This window comes from Peromyscus eremicus, chromosome 16_21, assembly GCF_949786415.1.
Source record: "Peromyscus eremicus chromosome 16_21, PerEre_H2_v1, whole genome shotgun sequence".
NCBI classification, from domain to species: Eukaryota; Metazoa; Chordata; class Mammalia; order Rodentia; family Cricetidae; genus Peromyscus; species Peromyscus eremicus.
The window spans coordinates 47,606,917-47,629,425 of record NC_081432.1 but is presented as its reverse complement, the minus strand read 5'-3'; the positions used below and the strand labels follow the sequence as shown (position 1 = coordinate 47,629,425).

General features: G+C 39.3%; 1 protein-coding gene across 1 annotated transcript in view; it reads right to left on the bottom strand.

Moving 5' to 3' along the window:
* The window catches only part of Adgrb3 (adhesion G protein-coupled receptor B3), a 708,652-nt gene that overhangs the window by 14,105 nt on the left and 672,038 nt on the right, over positions 1-22,509 (bottom strand). The window contains exons 26-29 of the mRNA XM_059281371.1: positions 20,596-20,691; positions 17,897-17,936; positions 12,648-13,291; positions 2,940-2,975 (exon numbers count right to left, since the gene is read on the bottom strand). Of these exons, the coding sequence (XP_059137354.1) occupies positions 2,940-2,975; positions 12,648-13,291; positions 17,897-17,936; positions 20,596-20,691 (816 nt within the window). The remainder of the gene's footprint in view (positions 1-2,939; positions 2,976-12,647; positions 13,292-17,896; positions 17,937-20,595; positions 20,692-22,509) is intronic.

Here is a 22,509-nt window from a genome sequence, read left to right as displayed (position 1 = left end):
AGGAATGCAGTGTTATCCTTGAGGCTGTCAGTCTGAGGGGACTTTTCCCCAGCTACAGTAACTAACAATTTGTAGAAGTTATTATTTTTTATCTTCATACAATAAGTAGATCTCAGCATGACAGTTTTCAATCAAAATGTGTGTTTGCTGTTTCTCTCCTCCCTTGTTTCACTCCCATCCCCTTCCCCCTCTGTACCTTCCTGCCTTCCTGTACCATGTGTCTCCCTGTTATGGGCCTTTACTTAGTTTCAAGGTCTATATCTTCACACTCCATTATTACGTGCATAAAAACATTAAAAGTTAGAATGTGTATATAGGAGACAGAGTGTTATTTTTTAAAAAAACTCTTTCTGAGTCTGATTCACCCCATTTAATGTAATGTTTTCCAGATCCATCCATTTTATTCCAAATTTCATTTTTCCTTATGGCTTAATAAAACTCCTTGTGTCTACCTACCCTGTTTCCATTATCCATTGTGTTGACAGATACAGAGGCTGGCTCTGCTTCCTTGCTAATATGAACAATGTGATAGTAAACATAGGACATGGAGTGCTTTGGATGCATGCCTAGGAGTGGGAGACTGGGTCATGCTATAGTTCTGTTCTGAATCTTTTGAGAAATCTTCATATTTTAAGGACAATTCATTAACAAAATATTAAAACTGTATATGATCCCTGGGTAGTGTGTAAAGGCAAAAGTTTGACAGGACAATGCTTCCAGGAGTCCACAAGGCAGCCTGGCAAGGGTAAAATGTCCAAGGTGATCATTGTATGGTAAATCCCATTCAGGGAGAAGGGTAGCAGGGACCGTGACATAAAGTCAAACTAGTCCAGTTTGAATTAAGAAGAGGGGACAGGGAGGTATTCTGTTCCTTGTTGACAATCCCAAATAACACATATATGTGTTAGCATCATGAAAAATTTAAAAACAGCCACTTTTGTTTATCTGTTTGTTTTTGACACCAACTCTGTCATATCCCTGTAATTGTATATGTGCTGAACAGGAGGAACACCGAACGGTCAATAAGGGAAAAGTAATGTTAGCATGTCCCCTGCCCCTCAAGCTTCAACTCCTCCTTGCGATGGCTACAGTAGTTACAGAGCTAAGGAAATCACACAGTTCTGTGTTGCAACTTTTCTCCACTAACATATCTGTGTTAACACTATGGCTTTATGTGTGGAATACAAGGCACAGCATCTGCTTAGGGAAGCTGCGAGAGCGGTTGCCATAGAGAGTAGGTGGGAAAAAAATGAACAGTTTTCTAGTTCTCAGTGACACAATGTGATTTAATTTGTTTCCAGCTTTGTTCTTACCATGTAACTCTGGCTAGCCTGGAAACTGCTATGTGGCTCAAGCTGGCCTTGAACTCACAAAGATCCACCCCCTGCATGCTAGGATTTCTTCTCAATGTTTGGTTTTGCTATTACATAACCTGTTGGTTGTAGTGAGGCTCAGTGTTGGATCTAGGTTTTTACCATGTTTTGTCACTGAGGTCTAGTTGGTTAATTTGTATGTTCGTTCTTCTGTGATAACATAACAGATAATTGCTTTTAGGACTACACACACACACACACACACACACACACACACACACACACACACACACACGAACTTACTTTATGTAGTCACAGGAAAGGGGATGCCGTACATAACACATACAAACACATACAGTTTGATTCTTTATTCTTTTGATACTTAAAGGATTAACACAGTATTTGTTCCTTAAAGGACACAAAAAACTCAAATGTGAAGATTGCTAAGTAGTTTTGTTTGATTTTTTTTAAACACATTTGGTACTTTTGGTTAAAAATTTAGGTTTCATCAAAATACAGATTTCATGACAGGTGACCACAATGGAGCTGCCTAGATATTTGTGATTTAAGCATTGAAGCTGAATTCTTTATCATTATTTTGTGGCATACACACTGAGTTACTACTAAACAAAATCATTTTCTTTGGACATCCTTTCAGCATGAAAGCATCCTCCACCACTATGTCAGATAAAAATCACTAAGCTGCACATTGATATGCGTTGTACATTGTGGGACTACAGCATTCACTTACGCAAATGGAAAGATTGAACCAGAAGTTTCCATATTCCGGGAGGCCTCTATAATTTCAGAATATCAGTTAAGAGTATTGAGCTCTGTCTGTGCATCACAAGAGTACAAATATGTTGGAGAAATTTATCATATATTATACCCAATTATGTCAGCAGGCTATGAATCACATTCAATTATCAAGCAGCATAAGTGCATTTATGTGATACTTAAACATCATTAAGTTTGTGCTGAGCATCAGCTATGTAGACGGTATTGTTTTAGTGACTTCCAGCACCAATATAAAATTCAATGCAAAAATGAAAATTTTTATCTTGTTTATATCTGTGAAAAGATATCTACTAAACACAGGCACACAATGAATCAACACTAGCTACTGGAAAAACTGAGTCTAAATGTACCACAGAGACCCTCAGGACAGGAATAGCAGCACAACATAAGCGAAGTCTCAGACTAAGCCTTGCTAACTAGCCAAAGCATCCCCTCGGGATTTCTACAGGTGGTCATTGAAGTAAAACTGGACCAAAATGGCTTAGGTTAAAAAAAAAAATCAAGAAATTGGTATTCCTACCTCCCAATGAACTGGATTGACAGGCTTACTTCCCAAGTTATCACTTCCAACGGTTAGAAAGAGACCTTTGCTTGTCTAGAAAACGTCAGCTGTGCATATCCTTAGAGGAATAATCAGAATGCCACACCATCTATTTCCAACCATGTATAGAGGAAGGATCCTAATTTCAGAACCGTGGCTTACTTAAATAATGATCACACAATGGCAGGACTATATCCACAGAGCTACACACAGTGCTGTGTTTGAGTAGTTATAAATCAGTCTTGAGCTCAATAATTAAATTTATGAAGTAATTCAGAGGAACTTACCTCAAAGTCAAGGTCGGAATACCGTGATTTCCTTCTCTGTTAGTTTGTTTTTAGAAGAAGGAGAAAAGCAACAAAGTTATGTTTAGTCAGATAAACCAGTGGAAGTCATTACATTCTATGAGAATAATCCCACTCCTCTTTGTGTTATACCATTTCATTAAGATTATTTTCCTGATTTCAAAAACAGCTACATGTTTTCACTTTCACCCAGAACTTCCACTAAAATGGAAGTCTGGAAAAACACAGATATTTTCCACCTTGAGTTCTAACATCAGTTGCCAGGAAAGCTGCTTCTTAAGCAAAAAAGCCCATCTACATTCAGTCTTGAAAGAGATTCTAGTTTTAGCGAAAAAACCACTTTGAAGGCATGGAGGATTAAAAGTTGTATTAGAAAAATAATCTAGGTACTTTGACACCTCCACCAACAGATATCCAGATTATTTTCGAAACAGGCTCTTGCTATGTAGCTCGGGCTGTTCTCAGAATTTAGGATTTTCATGCCTCAGCTTCCAGAGTGCTGAGACCTCACTTCATATCAGGCAAACCCTGTCTGCCTGTCTGTTTAGGCTCTGAAGTTCCTATGTCAGTCTTGCACAAATTTCTCAGAATTGGATCATCTCCTACCCAAGTCCTTCTTGTTACTAGTTCTTAGGAGTTAGACGTTTTTCTTTTAATCTCTATCTGGTCAAACCACAGATATTCCACACCCCAACACAGTGTTTCATAGTCTTTCTCTCTGACTCTAAATCTGTTAAACAACATCCAAATCTAGTTATAGATACACACGCATTGATGAAATAAAGTAATTAGGCAGTGGGCTTGATAAAATCAGGAAATAGGATCAAAACAAAATGAATGCAAGCTCCTGCGAGGATGTGGCTTTTATGATATTAATATGGGGGTCGGATTTTTGGCATCTGCTCCAGGGAGCCACGGATTCTTAAAATGGATGAGGTGTAGAGGGAGAGGTCTGTAAATGTATAAAAAGATGCTCACATTTTTAGAGTACAAAGGAAACCTCTGCCATCCCCCTCCCCCTTTGGAGGGGGTGGGGAAGACACATGAGGGAGACATGCAAACCTTTTGGGCAGATTGTGTTTTGTTTATCCCTACTCACAGTCAATACCCATAACCTTAAAGTCACTAGCTTCTCAGGGTTCAGTCACACTGCAGACATATGGCAGCTCTAGCTGCTATTATGACTGTCGCTCGCCAGGAAAGACAAAAAAGCACTCACGAAATGTGATTTTCTGCAGCGAGAGCTAAAGTTGTCATTATCACGCCAGAACCTCCTGGGCAGCCTACCCTCAGAGCACGTGTCAGTAGACAGAAGGACTAAAGGGGGAAACCGGGACAGTTCTGACGGAATCTCATTGCGGTGAAGCTGCTGAGCACGGGGAATCCAGTTTGGAAGGAATACCGAGGGGAGGGCAGAAAGGGAAAGCCTTATTGAAAGGGGAGCTCAAACAGGATGCTCTCTCGTTTCTGCCTTGCTTCCAACAGCATGCTGCCTTGATGCTGGTGACATGCTTGGGGGAGGCAGGAGTGTGAGAACACATCTAAACAAACCTGGCTCGGCACTGCTCTTGGCGGCAGTCTGTAGACTGAATGTCAGGGCTTTCATCCTTCTATCCTATGGATGCTTTGTCTTCTTGGCACTGCTATTCAGCAAGGCATTTTTTTTCTATAAATATGTGTGTTAAGCAAAACTCTTTATAATACAGAAAAAAAATCTAAGCACGGAAACATCTAGTTAAAAGCAATTACTATGAAACATTTGTCATGAGCTTCACAGTCCTTCTGAAAATGAAATGGTGGAATCTTAGAAGAGGTTCAGTCAGCTAGAAGGAGAGAGCCTTCTGCTGCATGCACTGAGGGGCTCTCCGTTGCCAAAGGTGAACACAGCCATATGTTACTGCATTTGTTTTGGATCACAAGGCAGTGCTGCCTAGGAACTGGAGATTTCGATGCCTACGTGCTGAAGAGGCTCCATGTTGTAGGAGCTAGAGGAAAAGATAGGAAAGAAACTGAAGAGCCCCAGCAACAGATTCCAACTCAGAATACCAACGCCACCCATGTCAATGTGCGACATGGAAACGAAAAAGGATGCTCCTACAAACAGCGCTCTCCTTCTCATTTCTCTCCTATTTAATTTCATTAAAATTAAATGCAAACAAAGGGCATAGCGGGTCTGGCAGTCTGCAAGATTAGATGAAGGCATGAGCAAATGAATCACACAGATTTTAATCAAGACCTGCTGGGGTGGGGTGAGGATGGTGACTAAATAAATCAGGGAGGTTTAAAGATCAGCTAGTATGGGAAATGTGTCAGGTATTTCAAATCCAAAGGAAATAAATGTGTGTGTGGCTATTCACTTCCCCACGATACTGGGTGTTGCAACCTTGTGCATCTTATAAAGTGATTTCACATTTGAACATGCTAACCCCTCTGTGGAATGGTTGCAAAAATAGTGTTATTTTATAAATGAATGTTACTAAGGGCCACTAGTTTGACCAACTTACCCAGGAGGTAAGCAAGTGAACTGTGGTGAAAACTCAGGTCTGATTCTAAGCCCATTGTTTTCCATGTGAAGTCTTACTAGCTCACACATGCAGGATAATATTGACAAACAAGATGCCTGGGATACTGTTCTGGAACTGAGCAAGAGTCACACTAGATAACCCTGACAGGCCATGAGTCACAGCAATGGTACTAAGATTCTTTGGAAGCATAAAGCAAGATCAAATGGATTAGCTTTTCCAAGCAAATTGTATTTTGAAGAAGAAGAAGAAGAATGAAAATAAAAATAAGAGGAAGAGGAAGGGGAAAGGGAAGGGGAAGGGGAAGGGGAAGAAGAAGAAGAAGAAGAAGAAGAAGGAGGAGGAGGAGGAGGAGGAGGAGGAGGAGGAGGAAGAAGAAGAAGAAGAAGAAGAAGAAGAAGAAGAAGAAGAAGAAGAAGAAGAAGAAGAAGAAAGTCAATATAAGAATGCTCATTTCACAGAAAATCTGTGTTGGGTAAACCAAAAAAATGTAGTATCATTCAACTAGGCCAGTTATGAACAATGCTACAATAGCAAACAGATGTGACACTTGCTACAAAAAGTTCAGTTTATCTTATGTGTCAGACCCTGACACACTGGTAGTATTATGAGGAAAACCAGGAAAATTCCAACTCATTTTGTTGTTGTGTGTTTCTCCCTTAGGTGCATATATATGCAATGTTTGGCAAAGTATTTTGAGGCTGAAGTTTGCTGAGATGGTGACTGACATGTTTACTCCAGTGTTCTTGTGTGCCTTGTAGAATACCTCTGTGAGGCATGAAAGTGGTTAGAGACAGTGCCTGTTTGCTTGTTTTGTATGTGTGTTCACATGTGTGTACACATTCCTGTGTGGGTATGCATGTGTGTGGAAGCTAGAAGGATCTCAGGAATCCCCCAGGTACTGTCTGTCCATCCATGGTTTCTTTGTTTCCTACCTTCCCAGTGTTGGGGTTATAACCATGTGACACCCTGCCTGGCTTTGTTTTCAAGTGAGTCTGAGGGGCTGAAGTGAAGTCGCCATGCTCACAATGCAAGCTCTTTCCTGACTGACCCATGCCCTCAGCTCTGACCATGTATCTAACTATCTGACCATATATCTAGAGAGAATCAACTAAGTGTCCAAGCCACATGACTTTTTTGTTTTACAAATAATTTGATCATTAAAAAAATGTTACTTGTAAAATGAAAACAAGCCAATGTGATGTTGGTTTATTATGAAGATACAAATCTTTCCGTCTATGCAGCCTTCACTTCCAAGTAACTTGAAACACACTCTTCTCTCTTATGCAGTTCCATTTTCAAAATCTGCCACTTAGAATTCATTGCAACCGCGTGATGCTCTTAACACTGCATTAAAATTCTTGTCAAAGGCCTCTAATGAGCTCCATTTGGACAAACAGCAAGGTCGATTTTCCACCCTCAGCTCACTGGACTCTCAGAAGCTGTGCAAAGTTAATCACTTCCTCATTAAAGCACTCATCAGCTCTCAGCTTTTTCTCCCCCCCCCTTTTCTTCTTTCATTTACTGTGGCTTCTTTTGAAATCTCCTTTGCTGGCTCGTTCCTATGCCCATTCTTTCTAAATGTGGAGCTCCTGAGATCTGTTGAGTCCTGTACGTTCTCTTGGATTACATGGCTTATCCCTTAGGTTTTAATACCATCTGTCAATGTACAATATCCTTTTTTACATGGCCTTTCTCATCGCAGACAATACTAATAACTAGTCAACCAAGACAAAGGCTTCGAATTGCCCCTCCTTTACACATATCCCTCATCTTCCATATTAAATCCATCATGGGTTGCCTATTTGATCTCTGAAAGGTAACTGTCTGTCTCCTCTTTGCTACCTACATGTTCACCTCTTTAATCTTCTCTTAATTAGCTGCATAGCCTTAGCATTTAGCAGAGGATATTTCACATCAGTTTGCAGCTGCAAAATGATTGGTGAAGGATTGAAGGAATGTATACGACAGCCCCAGAACTTCAACTAATCTGACTTTTGTTTTATTGTTATTGTTTTAAAGAATAACTTGGAAGATAACCAAGTGATCTAAATACACAAAGAAAACCACTCAAAGTGGACTGTTTGGCAGCTGAGAGAATCAAAACAATTTATTAGAAAGGCATACTTTTTACTGATAAAAGGGAGAAATTCTTTAAGATGATTTAAAAGTTGAAAAAAATGTGTCATGGTCTCAGGCTAAGAGGGCCACTCAGTGCACGTGTGCCTAGAGAGGCCTCCATATGCAACTCTTGTGAAATGATGAATAATTTCTCAGAGGATCTATGTCATTATTTGTGTCACTGAAAATTAAACTGGACAAGACACTAGATGATTCACAGCAAGTAATGAATTCCATTGACTAATGAATGGCAATATGAACACTATTAAAAGTTTCTATTACAGGGTGAGGAATGGACTCCCTCACAGGAAGAAAGCTTTGATAACAAATCCATTAAAAATAGCTGTGGCAACGAAGTCTGGGAATAATTAATTTTCTGAAATGGCTTTTATTCAAGCTAATTTTGTTTGTATGCCTGCATAAAAGATAAGATTCTCCAATCCAGGAGCAAAAACAAAGCAATAAAGATGGGAAATTTTTCCTTTTACCAGATCAACATGAGAAAAAAAATATATAAAATGAACCATGGCTTCTCTACATGGTCAGTTTTATCTGGTTTCTGTTTGAGACCATACCTCCTGATGCCCAAGTGAGGCCATATAACATTTTTTTCTAAATTCCCAAATATTGACTTAGTAGTGTTCAAGTGTCTTTACAGACATTCAGAGTATGACAGTAATGACATCATCATAATACAGCCTTACATCTGAAGTGCTCCTTCAAATCTTCAAAAGGTTTTTGTGTAATATGATCCTCACACCAGCACGAGGTGGTGTGACAGTCACTATGAAGTGACATTATCACTAAAATATTTTACTTTTGATAACCATTATGGGGGAGTGTTCTGTATTCTGTATCCAGGGGGAAAGCCTAGAATGGTATCTCATTCCACCCCATTTATAAATGCAGTGAGACTTATCTGAGATCATATCCAGATAGATGGATGCTTTTATGTATAGAAGCAGTCAGAGAGACCAGAGTGGCAAAACTTTCTGTATGTAATAACATAATGCTGTACTGTTCTATCTACACCTTTTTCCATTATGCACATGTTCTGTTGATAAGTGGCACTTAGGCAAGACTTGACAGGAGAGCAACAGAAATCACTTCTGCATTTACATTAGAACATGTTCCTTAAGAACTCAAGTGACAGGGAAGCTGAGAAGCCACAAAGGGAACTATGAGGTGACCAATGGATTAGCAGAAGAAGCCAACAGATGCTAAGATGGATGAGCAAAGGAAGCTGAGAGTGGGACTTTATCCCAGGAGTGGAGCACCTGGCAGAAGCAGGAAGTGTATAGGAGCACACAGCAAACGGAATGTCAAAAGCAGGAACAGAGTACAGCGCTCTTTAGTCTTTATTTTTCCTTCAAACCCAGACTCTGGCCAGTGCTTCATGCTGGCTAAATCCGGCAAGAAACCAGTGATGCACAACCCATGCTAACCCTGAGTGATCAGGGAAAGAGGAAAGAACTGGTCATGACCAGACAGATATGAGACGTGCACAGTCACATGCTGTTCAATAAATTGTCAGTGATTCAGACTCAGAGCAAATGCTGCCCAACTTTAACTGACATCAATGCATATATGAAATTTCAGAAAAAAAAATAAGCCGATTGGAAGCACTACAATCCAGAGGTTGTGCTGAACTTCCTTTTAAAAATATATTTTAATAATTCTTTGAGAAATTCACAAAATGTATTTGTATCATATTCACTCTCCCTAATTCCCCCAGTTCCTCACTCTTCAATCCCTCCCAACTTCATATCTTCTCTCTTTTAATAGCCCACTGAGTCCTACCCCCATATTTGTGCTACCCCTATACTCACGAGTGTGGGACCATCCCCTGGAGCATGATCAACTTATGAGGGGGGCACATCCTTAAAGAAAACCGACTTTCCGAGCTCCCCCAGAAGTCATAGCTCCTCAGCTAGGGCTCAGGGCTTATGAGCCCCTCCACACTGAAATGTTGACTGGTTTGATCATGTGTGGGCAATCACAGTTGCTGTGGATTCATGGGTGTAGCCATCCTGTAATGTCCAGAATTGACTTGCCTTTTTATAAGTAACAATGTACTTATAATTTTTAGACAGTAAGCCAAAAGGACCACCTTCTAAAGTTTGAACTAGTGCTTAGGATCATGATCCAGCCTTGTCATTATTTAATCTTTCTTTGTCCCCTTCCATACACATGTACACATCATGCATTTGATATATTCAGTTAACTGAAGGCGACTATTTAGAGTGCTGAAGACCATTTTATCTTCACCCTAAGTGAGGCAGTTAGAGGACATCTTGGGCTAGACCACTTATGAAAACTTAATAAGTTTTACATAATTAAGTTTTATAAGTTTTGCATAATTTTACAAAGCTCAAATTCTAAGAATTTTCCAAGCTGCTTAACAGATTTCATTCTGGGAATGACCACAGTTGGGGGCGACACCATGTAACAGAAACAAAGGCATCATGTAATAATGGGCATGGAGAAAATCGGGATACTCTTTTGTGCCAAGGAACTCCATGAATGTCTTAAACATTTACGCCCAGTAATTGGGGGTTAGGAGAACAAACTGCCGTGGAATCCGGAGCCTCTTCTGATGGTGCAGCAGCAGTAGGAACCGGCCCCTTCCTTTGATGCCTCTTGCTTACTTGAATCCAGGCTTCCACCCACTCACCCGCTCGGGTTTCTTTGGCGTTCTTCTTTTGCTACCTCAACTTGTGCATTTGCTTGTGTGCTGTTTGCTCAGGACTACTGAATTCTGGGCTATCGACCAGCAGTGTGTGCCCTTCTCGGGCTCCCTCACCTCTTTTGGAGGAAAACTCCCGAGTTAATGTCACAGCTTTACAGTATATCTATGAATAGGGCATGCAACAGCTTGACATGTTCTGCTGCACCAGCCTTCCAGGATGAATGTTCCTGCAATAGTGAACCTCTTGTTTCATTGGGAGGGGCCAAAGACTCGATAGCTTTATTTCTTAGATACTTGCTCTGTGTCCTTGAACAGATGCCTTCACTTGGAAGATTATAACAACTTATCCAAATGTTGTGAAGATTAATTACTTCACGTTTTTAAGGTGATTTGAGGATCTGCTAATGAAAAATTCTATATAAATGCCATTTTTTATTATCTACTCTATCATGTATATATTCTCTTTCATTTGTTCCCTAAAAAATCACCTAAGCAGTTACAATTAAACTCTTTTAAAGAATGAACAAGGAACTAAATTTTATTCTGAATTTCCTTTCTTTTCAAAATAGAAGCTTTGTGATCTCTAAGTCATTAAAATGTGGATCTTTTGTCATATGTATGTAATATAATATTTATGTTTAAAAATAAGGATATGGAAATTTGAAGTTAAAAATTAAAAAGTAAATTAATCAATACTTGGAAAATACACTCTATTGTTCAAGTACAAAACACCTGCATACTATCAACCTTAGTTAGGTTTTAGATGTTAAATGTAAAACATTTCACAACACCCCTATTATTTTGGTGCAATTCCACTCAAATTTCTTTAGTAATTTTAAAATAGTCATTGTATAGAAACAGTGCCTCCATTATCCCAATTACTTTTGATGTTATATCCTTATGCATGCTCTCACTCAGTCCCCTTAAGACCCTTTGCAATTTTGCATGAACATTTTGCAGCTGATGCTTATGTGGTCATGCTTACAGTAGACAACTTAATATCTGTGTTATAAAGTTCTGATGGGGTAGCAGTAGCAAGTCTACTAGTCAAGAGAACGGAAGCTTTTGTCCAGAGGGCACGACAGCTACTCTAGAACAGAATTTGCTTTGCTGTCCCTATCGACACCTCTTACTCTGAGAACAATTCTTACATGGATTTGTGTCGAAACCCTCTTCTAGTTGAGGCTGATCCAAAACTTAAGCCTTTCTTCTGGAGTATATTTATATTCTGGTTTTGGTCTAGAGTTTTCTTGTTCTACTTGAGAAAACTAGATCTATCTACATTTCATGATCCATTTTAATTTAGACAGAGTGAAAGGTATGGCTTTGGGGAATCTAGAAGAGCTACTTAGCCTTTGGGGACTTTTGCATCTTAGAAATACATTATCAGAATAATTCTGATGGAAAGGCCATCCAACAAATTACAGTGATTTTTATCTAAATAGTGACTTATGCAATAATATAATACATTAAAACAATTGCATATACATATGATAAATAAGAATATATTTTTTATATAAACTATAAACTATCTTAGCAGTAGGTTTATAGCAAGACTTCTTCAGGATATAGGATACATACAAATCAGTACCAGGGTAATGGGATATGTCATTAGAAAATTAGATATTGGATTCTGTGAATCCTACTTGTTTAATTATAATACAGCGTGAATGGTAATAATTGTTAGTAACCCTCTACTTTCTTGGAAAGGAAAAGGATGAGAGTGGTATAAATGTTTGCTGTTGATGGCCTTGTGCAGGGCAAAGGCTATTGTCAGCTCCTAGTCCTGAGTCTTAGTATGCTTAGTATATATACTTTGAATACTTAACAGTTAAAGACCAATACTTTTAATGGTCACCACTCCATAGGATTAAGAACAAGACATTCATTCTGAATAATACTGATTTGATATAATAATAATGTTTATAATCAGTGTAATGGCACTACTCACAGAAACATTTCAATTTCATATTAACAGATTGCCTTGTAGAAAAAGATTTAGATTGAGCTTTGAATTTGCAACACCATCCAGTTTTTATTTTATGTTGGAAAACGCCCTATCATATCAGTGAAACCCCAGGAGGACCTGCTGTATTTTTATGGTTCACATTGAGTCCCAGTGTGAGAGAATTAGGACTGATTAGTATCACTTTAAACACTTTGGACTCTATTTTTTAATAACATTTTGAACCAGGAGATTCCAATGTACCACTAGAAAACCTTTAAGTCCAGAATCTTAATAGGCACCTATCAGAAACTCTGCCCAAACTAACATGGATCTTCCTAATACCAACATTACATGAATCAGCCTGTAGGCCCTTCAACTATCATGGAACTAGTGAAGCTGTTAAGACTCACCTCTAGAGAACTCATAGATATAGTTGATCCAGTTTCGCTTCTTGACAGCCCTACATTATCATCCAACTCGGAGGCCATGAAATTCTTCACAGCTGTGCGGGGCTCAAAGGGTAAACTCTGCATATGTTCCTGGGGTGCAAGATGCTGATCTAAGTTCATATTGAACTGGTCCATTACAGGGGGATTCATATTGAATTCAGGATTCACTTTGTAGTGCAATAGCCTTTCATGCGGCAAGGTTTCCATGCCAATATTCATTTTGCTTTCTTCTTTCATTGATGGCTGGGTATTTACAGAACTTCTAGGCATCACAATATAGTCACTTTCCATCATTCTTTCTTGAGGGTGGACTATGTCCATATCGGCCCCTCTTAAATTGTCATCCGTGCATAAGTACACAGTTCTCCGTAATTCAGTGTTCTCTTTTTTCAGACATTGACTGCTCAGCTCATTCATACTCATGGGCATGTGCAGGCCCGTGGGCTGTTGGATGATGACTTTGGAAATGACATTTCCAGGCAATGTTGAATAGCTTAGCCCTTCAGGGTTCGTTCCCTTTTCTTCCTCATCGTCATTTAGAGAGATCCTGGAGAGTGTTCCTGTTATTGTTGCTGCTCGGCAAGGACCAATATCCTTATGAAGCACTGCAAATTAGACCATGGTAGTTAGCAAAAAGTATTTCTTTTTTTTTTTTTAATTTTTATTTTGCAATACAATTCAGTTCTACATATCAGCCACAGATTCCCTTGTTCTCCCCCCTCCCGCCCCCCTCACCTTCCCCCCAGCCCGTCCCCCATTCCCATCTCCTCCAGGGCAAAGCCTTCCCCACAGACTGAGATCAACCTGGTAGACTCAGTCCAGGTAGGTCCAGTCCCCTCCTCCCAGGCCGAGCCAAGGGACCCTGCATAGGCCCCAGGTTTCAAACAGCCAACTCATGCAATGAGCACAGGACCCGGTCCCACTGCCTGGATGCCTCCCAAACAGATCAGGCCAATCAACTGTCTCACCCACTCAGAGGGCCTGATCCAGTTGGTGACCCCTCAGCCATTGGTTCATATTTCATGTGTTTCCATTCGTTTGGCTATTTGTCTCTGTGCTTTATCCAACCTTGGTCTCAACAATTCTCGCTCATATAAACCCTCCTCATTCTCGCTAATTGGACTCCCAGAGATCCACCCGGGGCCTAGTCATGGATCTCTGCATCCAGATCCCTCAGTAGTTGGATGAGGTTTCTAGCACGACAATTAGGCTGGCAATGGTAAAAAGTATTTCTTTTTATCGCGATATGCTATTATTTATCTTCCTAGGAAACACTCTTAATAAAGCAAAAGAAAAGTGATCTTTTAACAAATTATTTGCACTTCATAATCCAGATTACTGAATTCTTATTGATTCTCTGATTCTGGCATAGATCATGAGCATAGAGAAAGCATATCTGAAAGTTGATTAACTGGCTTTCAACAAATTTCAGTGTCTTGCCAGGAGAAAAAAATTCTGTATTAATTTTAAGGCACAGGGTAGACTGCCAAAGAAAATTTCTCCATCAATCTACTTCAAAGCATTTCTCTAAAAATACAGTTTTGTTCACACAAATTTGTTACTTTCATATAAGTCTTCCTTTTAAAGTTTTATAGAAGTTTTGTTCATTAAAACAGATTCTTGAGGGATGGGCGTGGTGGTGCATGCCTTTAATCCCAGCACTTGGGAGGCAGAGAATGACAGATCTCTGTGAGTTTGAGGCCAGCCTGGTCTACATAGTGAGTTTCAGGACTGCCAAAGCTATATAGTGAGACGGTCTCAAAACAAAATTGTTGTAGGATTCTAACCAAGCAAAGCAACTGTTGTAGAAACTTCATCATGTATAGGTAACTATAGAACATTTGTTTTTGGAAGCATGAAAACTTTCAGACAGGCTGAATTTTGCCCATTATTTTCCAAGTTTTCAACAGAATCATAGTTATGAATTAGCACAGAAGTTGAAAACCAGGAGATGATGAATATTTTTTGCTACTATGAGGAAATGAGGAAATGAAGCCTTTGAAATATTCCAAAGCATGGACCACTCATACAACACCTGTTATCTTTAGAGATGCTGTATCTAATCTTGTCTATTGTCTCTTTATTTCCTATACCATACCATCATGTTAAATATTCACATATATATTTTTCATGAATCCACAATGTGGTTGTAAATTTTTTATATTTTACATTTTTATATATAAAAATAAGAAAAGATTAAGTTTTAAGATGTTATTTCTAAATTTGGCATGGTGGTAGTGTGTAATCATAGCACTTGGAAGGCTGTGGCAGCCTTGGCTACCTACACATTGTAAAAGCAAAAGTAAGAAAAAAGTAAAATCCAAACCTCTTAAGATAATAAGAGAGCAGTAATACATTGCAATTTCTAGAAATAATTATGAATTAAACATTAAAGGGTGAAGTATATTGACTAATTTAATAATAGTCGAAATTAAAACAATATTTAAAGCATTTCCAAGTTCACAGAAGAACAGTTTTAGTTCCTAACTTTACACAAAAATTAATTCAAAATCAAAAGCACTAAAATTTAAATACATATTCTGAGAACCTATTGCATTGTAGTAGGGATGTATAGATGGTTTCCCACTTTTATTAATAGGTTGTAAACTATGACGGAAACCTTGGTAATGAGTATTGATTTCACAATCTAGATGCAAGATACATTTAGATTTTTACAGTATGCTCCCTATACATTAAATATTTGATAAGTGTGATTATTTTATGGAGTGTCCACCATATGTGAGAGATGAGCCTGCTTCTTCGATTTGGTTAAAATGTAAACAAGCTTTGAATATAAACTTCCTACAAATGACAGTAGTGTTGAAGCCAGACCTTTGAGATAAATTATTAAGTTGTGAAAATAAAAACCAAACCACACAGAAAGCATTCTGAAGAGTTAGCACAAGCAGATGTATACTCTGGCATCTGTCAAAATTTAGACCAGACTGCTCAGAGCCCAGGAACTGAGACTTTAAAATTCACTACAGCCAACACATGCAGACATCTCTTGAAAAACTCGGAGGGAAGCACCTGATGAGCTCAACTAAAAAGGTCACTGGCCAAAAACGAAAACAGATTGTATATTGTCAGTTGTTTCTTAATAACACAGTGGTACTAGTCTGTGTTGAAAAGGCTTAACCCATTCTCCAGTACAGACAGGGAAAAAGGAACAATCTATCCAAAAGACAACATTGTGCATGCTGAAGGGCTGGGTAGTACAGCTCTGGGGAGAGGGTCTGACATGGGAGTTTTCAGCACTCACAATGCATCCAAGTGACTGGAATGACTTCTAACCCTGGTTACTGTGTCCCCGGCCCACAGTTTCTGGACTAGAAAGTCTAGGTAGGTCTTCAAAACTGCATGTCTAAGAAGCGGCAGGTGGCACACTGCTTGTTTGAGTACGACACTTTGACAAGCACTGATTTGACATAAATAATTGTTAAGGAGAAGACAAAAGTGTCTGCTCTCATTCATTCCTCTGTCAAGAACTCCAAGGAATACATGAAGAGAGGCAAGGAAGCTAAATTGAGGATGGATGATTAGGAATTAAATAGATACCTAACCATTAAAATAAGTTTAAGCCTCCCAACACAGCCAAATTGTATTCTATAAATGCGGAAACTTGTGCCATGGCTTGTGAATTTTAGAGATCGTAGAAGACAGATAAGATTGCTTTCTATAGGAATAGATAATTCCTCCTCCTCTCACAGGCCCACTATGGGTTGCCAAATCATAGCCGCTAGCTTACGACTGCTGTGACCATACCCAGAGTGTTTTGATTGAGTTCAAGATTGGTTTCCCATGTGACTGTGATTATGGCAAGAAATATGATCTGGCATTTGCACAGATTGTAATAGCTCTGAGTTGAATCTGAAAACAACACATAAGGGAGTCTGGAAGGAGGAAGTGGGTGCCTTTCCCAACACAGCAGGTTTTGCAATAGCTGTCAGGACATTCAACTCCTTAGTAGACAGTTTGGATGGAAACTTAGAAGGCACTACGTCAAATATTCAATGGCCACACAACCTCAAATAGATGCTATCCTGAAAGAAGTTAAGATGACAGTGTATAGAGATAAATGCAGAAGTTTATTTTTTTCTAGGAAAACATACCAGAAGCACAACTTTTGCATAATCTTAGGAGAATCCCCGACAGTACCCATAAAACATTTTAGAGGTTTTAGATGACAAGCTGACACTTGTCCTGAAGCATAAATCAGATGTGAGTGTAGACCACGTTAATACAAGAAAACAGCCAACCGCGACGAAAGCTGGATGCGTATGCATACATGAGTACACTGTAACTTAAATTTATGGACAAATTGGGGGCTATTTCAGCACCAGGCCTTGGAAGATGCTATTAGAAATAAACGATGGCACATGGCTGCTAAATCTGAAGGAAAAAGCACTCTGATTGAACTAATTGATACTTGATTTCAAATATTTGGATACTCAGATGAAATATATATATTTCATATGTATATGTATATATATATATATAAAAAACCACTTTTAATATACAAAAAGACAGCACAGAGAAAAACAAATAAAAGGTAAAATGTGGCACATTTTTTATGTGCTTTGGGAGACAACTTCCTAACTAGGGAAAAAAACATCCAAAATAGAAAATACGCAATTTTCTTTAAAACTTACAAGCCCTCTTCTCTAGTGAAAAATCTGCCATGGCTAGAGGACAGCTACCATTAGCACACACACACACACACACACACACACACATATACACATGCACACACGCACGTACGCACATACACACACACACAGAGCTATCATTAACACACACACAGCTACCATTAACACACACACACACACACACACACACACACACACACACACACACACACTGGTAGTTTTCACCAGTAGTGATTCACACTCTTTTTATGATAAACAAAGCAGCTACAGTCAGTAGCTTACAACTGTTCTTATTCGTGAGGATGGAAGTCTACGGCATGTCTAGTGCTTTCTGCTGCTATGACGCTCTCCACTATCCACTCCTTATTCCTTCTCAGTTCTCCTTCCTTCTCTGTACCCTCTGTGTATAAATCCCTGATGTGATAGTGATTTTCATTGGAAGATGCCACTATCCACCCACCTGAGTGTGATGTACAAAGCACCGCCCTTTTTAAACATCACAACCCACAAAATGATTTCACCTCCCTACAGACTATAGTTAAAAGATCAAAGAATTCTTACCAGATCGACAAGCAATGTCTACATCCTTTTCAAAGTCTGTCTGTAACAGGAAATAATAAGGCACAGAATCATTATTTAAGGAAGATTTCAAATGTTATTAACATTCAAATTTTCTGAAGCTTATAGATGTAATGGCTAGCCAGGATCAGTTTATTGTTTTGTGCAACAGAAGAGTCTCAAGGAATAATCAGAATGTTCTAGAGACAAAATGGTGACTAAAACCGTGGAAAGTGGCATAGTTTTGATATGGTAACATAATACCACATAAAAATGACAGAATTTTAGCTGTGACTGGTGGTTCCAGTGGTCATTTTAGCTACTTAGGAAGATGAAGCAGGATGATTACATGTTCAAGGATACCTGAGCCAGAGAATGAGGTCAAGGTCTGTGAGACCATGCTTGATCTAAAAGTTTAAAGGGGTGGGGATAGGGATGTAGCACATAGCTTAGCTGGTAGAGTGCTTGCCTAGCATGCCCGAGGCCCTGGGTTCAATCCCCAGAATGGGATAAAAGTGTAAGTGGTGGCATACGTCTGTAATGTAGCACTTGGGATGGTGAAGGAAGGAGAATCATAAGTTCAAGGTCATCCTTGGCTAAATGATGAGACTAGCCTAAGCTACATGAGATCTTGTCTCAAAATTAAAAAAAAAATCAGGGACTGTAACTCAGTGGCTGAGCTTGCATAGGCCACACAGGGCCTTGGTTCACTCTCCAGAGCTTCAAAAACAAAACAAAAACAGGACCAGAATTTGAAGGAAATAGCCTAACTTTAATAAAGCAACCAGAAGGTACGGTATTAGAAATATCCTTCAATAGATGTCTTCATTTTTTGTATTTTATGCTTCTAATTTCAGTGTTTTACCCATGATGCAATATTCTCTGATGTAGTTTTGCTAATGCTCACACTTGTACAGAATCATATTTCCTCTACTGTGACCAGAGGCTCTCAGGTGCAGAGATTAAAGCTGATGGTTAAACACCTATTCCTTAAGGCGAGAATCTTTGGGTTTGCGGGAGAGGGGCACCCAGCACATTGGCAGTGTTACAAATCCGCAAAGCCTCACCAGGAAGAGTCCCACAGTTTGGAACAGGCTCTGGATTTAGCTGCTGAATCTTTCATCTGAGTATCCAAATTCCCCCAAATTCATATTTTAAACAAATCAGCTTAATTTTTAATGGTAAAATCAAGTTAGCCTGTTGTAAGCAATGTTTTTCAATTGTATCCCTTTCCTTATTAATATTCATTTTTATTACCACTATGACTATGCGTGTACTATGTGTGTATGTAGATGCATACCCATGTGGAGGGCAGAGGAAAATTTTGTGGCTTTGGTTCTTTCCTAAGTTGAAGTGGATCCTAGGTATCAAATCCAGGTCACCAGGTTTGCAAAGCAAACGCCTTTACCTTTATCTGGCCAGCCCACCATCAGTATCTGAAACAGAAATTTTTATGGCTCTCTGATTTTTGCAAGGAACGGCTTATTATTTCTCACCTTACACATTGCTTAGCTATACTTTTTATGTTCCCTACTCTAAACATGTTAACAATGAAACAGTTATGCTACAGAAAGCTCATTCCTCTTCAGTCTCAGGTCTGCTCATGTTGTTAGTTGGTTGTTTTGTTTTGAGAAAGAATCATGCAGTACAGTCTGGAGTGCCCTTGAGCCGGGGGCTCCACTTGCCTCCGCCTCCCTGACAGTGCTGGCATTCCAAGCATGCACCACAATGCCCAACATGCGTTTCTGTTTTGATGACAGTAATTTTATCTCATTTCTAAAGTTTGACAAAGTGTTTATGCCTACAGCAGCCTTAACTCTACCAGTACTGTGGGATCATGTACAGTATGGACCCATCACCGGAAGGGGGCCTTTTCTTTGTGATTTAGTCTCTTGGTGTTTTCTTTAGGCTATACAGGGGAGCCACCATCACCTGGGGTCACCTTTAAAGACACATATTTAACTGCTCTGAGTTGCAGCTACTCTAAGGATTCTAGCATTCAACTAAGTATGAGTTGGGAGAGGGGCTACAATCAAAATCTGCTTTATTAAATTCTCAAAAATTAATAAAAAGAGAGAAAGGGGAAAAACCCACAACACACACAGAAAAAAACAAACGTGAAAGTCCATGATGCTCATGTATAAAAACCATCTTGAATTGAATTACAGACAAGATGAAAATATTCTCCACTGTTGTACAGAGCACCATTCTAAACACCCAAGGGAGTCAACGGCAGATCCTTGATTCGAAGGCAATCCAGAAAGAACATTTATTGGACGTCAAAGTACCAAGTATTTATTTTAAATGTTTGTTTTATTATTTATGTATTTGTGTGTGTGTGTGTGTGTGTGTGTGTGTGTGTGTGTGCACGCGCGCGCGCGCGCGTGCGCGCGCGCGCGCTCATGTGTGAAGGAGCACATGGAGGCCAGAAGAGGCCACCAAATCTCTTGGAGTTGGAGTTACAGGCACTCATGAGCTGTGGATGTGGGTGCTGGGAACTGAACTCCAGTCCTCTGGAAAGGCAGCAAGTGCTTTTAACCACTAAGCCATTTCCTAGCTTCTAAAGTATTAGTCTTAATGAACTAATGCAGAATTATGATTTTAGAAGATTTTATTAACAAGGAATTTGTTATATATGCATATATATTTTCTCTTGAGAAACCATGATCTAATTATCAACCTGAAAGAAAGTAAAAGCTTACCATGATTTGAGCATGCCCATTAGGAAAAGAACTTGAAGAATCAGCATTGATTGGATCCTGGCAGTTTCTCAACCGGCATCTAAATGCATCTTGAACCTGTGAAAAGGAAAAAAAAAAAAACATCAATTTTCTTTTTTTTTCTTCATAATAACTAGATACTGTCTATATAGCCTATCAATTATGAGAAAATGCTATCTTTGCTTGCATGGTATAAGACTCATCTTGCTTCCTGGCTGGGCTAGAACTCGCTATGCAGATCAGGCTGGCCTCAAGTTCACAGAGATCTACTTAGATCTGCCTACCAAGTGCTGGGATTAAGGCCAGTACCATCATGCCTGACACTGTTTACTTCTTAATACAAATATAGGTGTACTTGGCTTGCCTCCCTGCCAATGGTATTTATCACTTGCCATTGTCTACCAAGTTAGTATTGGAACTCTTGAGAGAGCATGATGGCCATTTCTGGCTTGATCCTTGGCATTGTTACCATACGGTGGTTTTTCTCCTATTGTTACAAACCAAAGCATGCTAGTGTGTGTGTGTGTGTGTGTGTGTGTGTGTGTGTGTGTGTGTGTGTGTGTGATTTACTATTGTGTAAGATCCATAACAGATTTAAACATTTTAAATAATAAAATCACTCAATAATCTTTTGACTAGAATTGATTTAGGGATTTTTCCTTTTCTGACTCACGTAAGAAACTTGTGGGAAGACTATTCCTTTCTCTTCCTTTATGTCTGCGTCCCCAGACATAAAAAACAGGAAACAACAGAACAATATAAAACATATCTTGACTTCCGGTTGATTGACGTAGGAAAGATCAAAATTCTTTAGCTCAGTTAGACTTCCTTGACCTCCCACCAAGTCTTGGATGCAGCACAAACATATCACAAGGAGTTTCTAAGAATGTCACGTTAATTGTTTTCTCACAAAATCTCAGCAGAGGCAAAGAGCAGAAAAGGGAACACCACAGGTTGTGTTACAAAAGCAACTGCTGTTTTCTGATCACATGACACCTCAGCATCAGAATGCACATCCCCCTTTCTGTGGTCCCTTAGGCTGCTCTCAAGTTGTTGGTGAATATGTTCACAGATGGCTACTTATCCCAAATTAATGGCCAAGTCATTTTTTAATACTTTGTATGCCTTCATGTGTTTGATATTCTCCTTCTTGTCTACTATAGTCTGTTTTACTGTTATTAAAAGCATAGGTGATGTTGTGTTTTCCCTCTATTGAATCACTCTTATAGAGACTGCAGGGTAAACACATGTGGGTCTTCTCTTTTGAAAAGCACAGCTATATACCATCCAGTCTCAGCTTTGACGTGAGATGTATATAACATACATGTTGGCCAGGAAACAAACAGAACAACACAGAACAGAATGCATCAAAACCTGAGTCCACTCATTTGTTTTTGTCTCCTTCCTCCCATTTTTGAGTCATCAATACTCTCCCCAGAACAGTTTGGGTCTGGAATGTGGACCTGTGTAGTCGTTCTCACAGACTGCCTGCCGGCCCTATAGAGACCTGCACACGCACCATCATCTCTCTCCCTGCAGTTCTCTGCTGGTGGTACAGCCAGGTTCTGTGAAGTGCAACTGAGAGCAGGTGTCTTCTGATGGCTTCCATTCTACAATGCTAATATTGCTAATCTCAGAGTCCTCCAAAAGAACGATCAGTTCCCTAATAACATTTCTTTGGTCCAACACATCAATTAAGGGTCCGGTTGGACTTTAATCTACTCTGTTTCCTTTTCCGAAGACTCAGATGAACAGAAGGACTGAATCATCTTGCTTCTTCCAGTGAGGCAGACAGACCCAGGACAGAGCAAAAAACTCTTTCAGCATGAATATTTTCAGGAGATTCCTTTTTAGACCAAGAAGTCATTGTAGGTTATAAAATAATAAATCAACAGG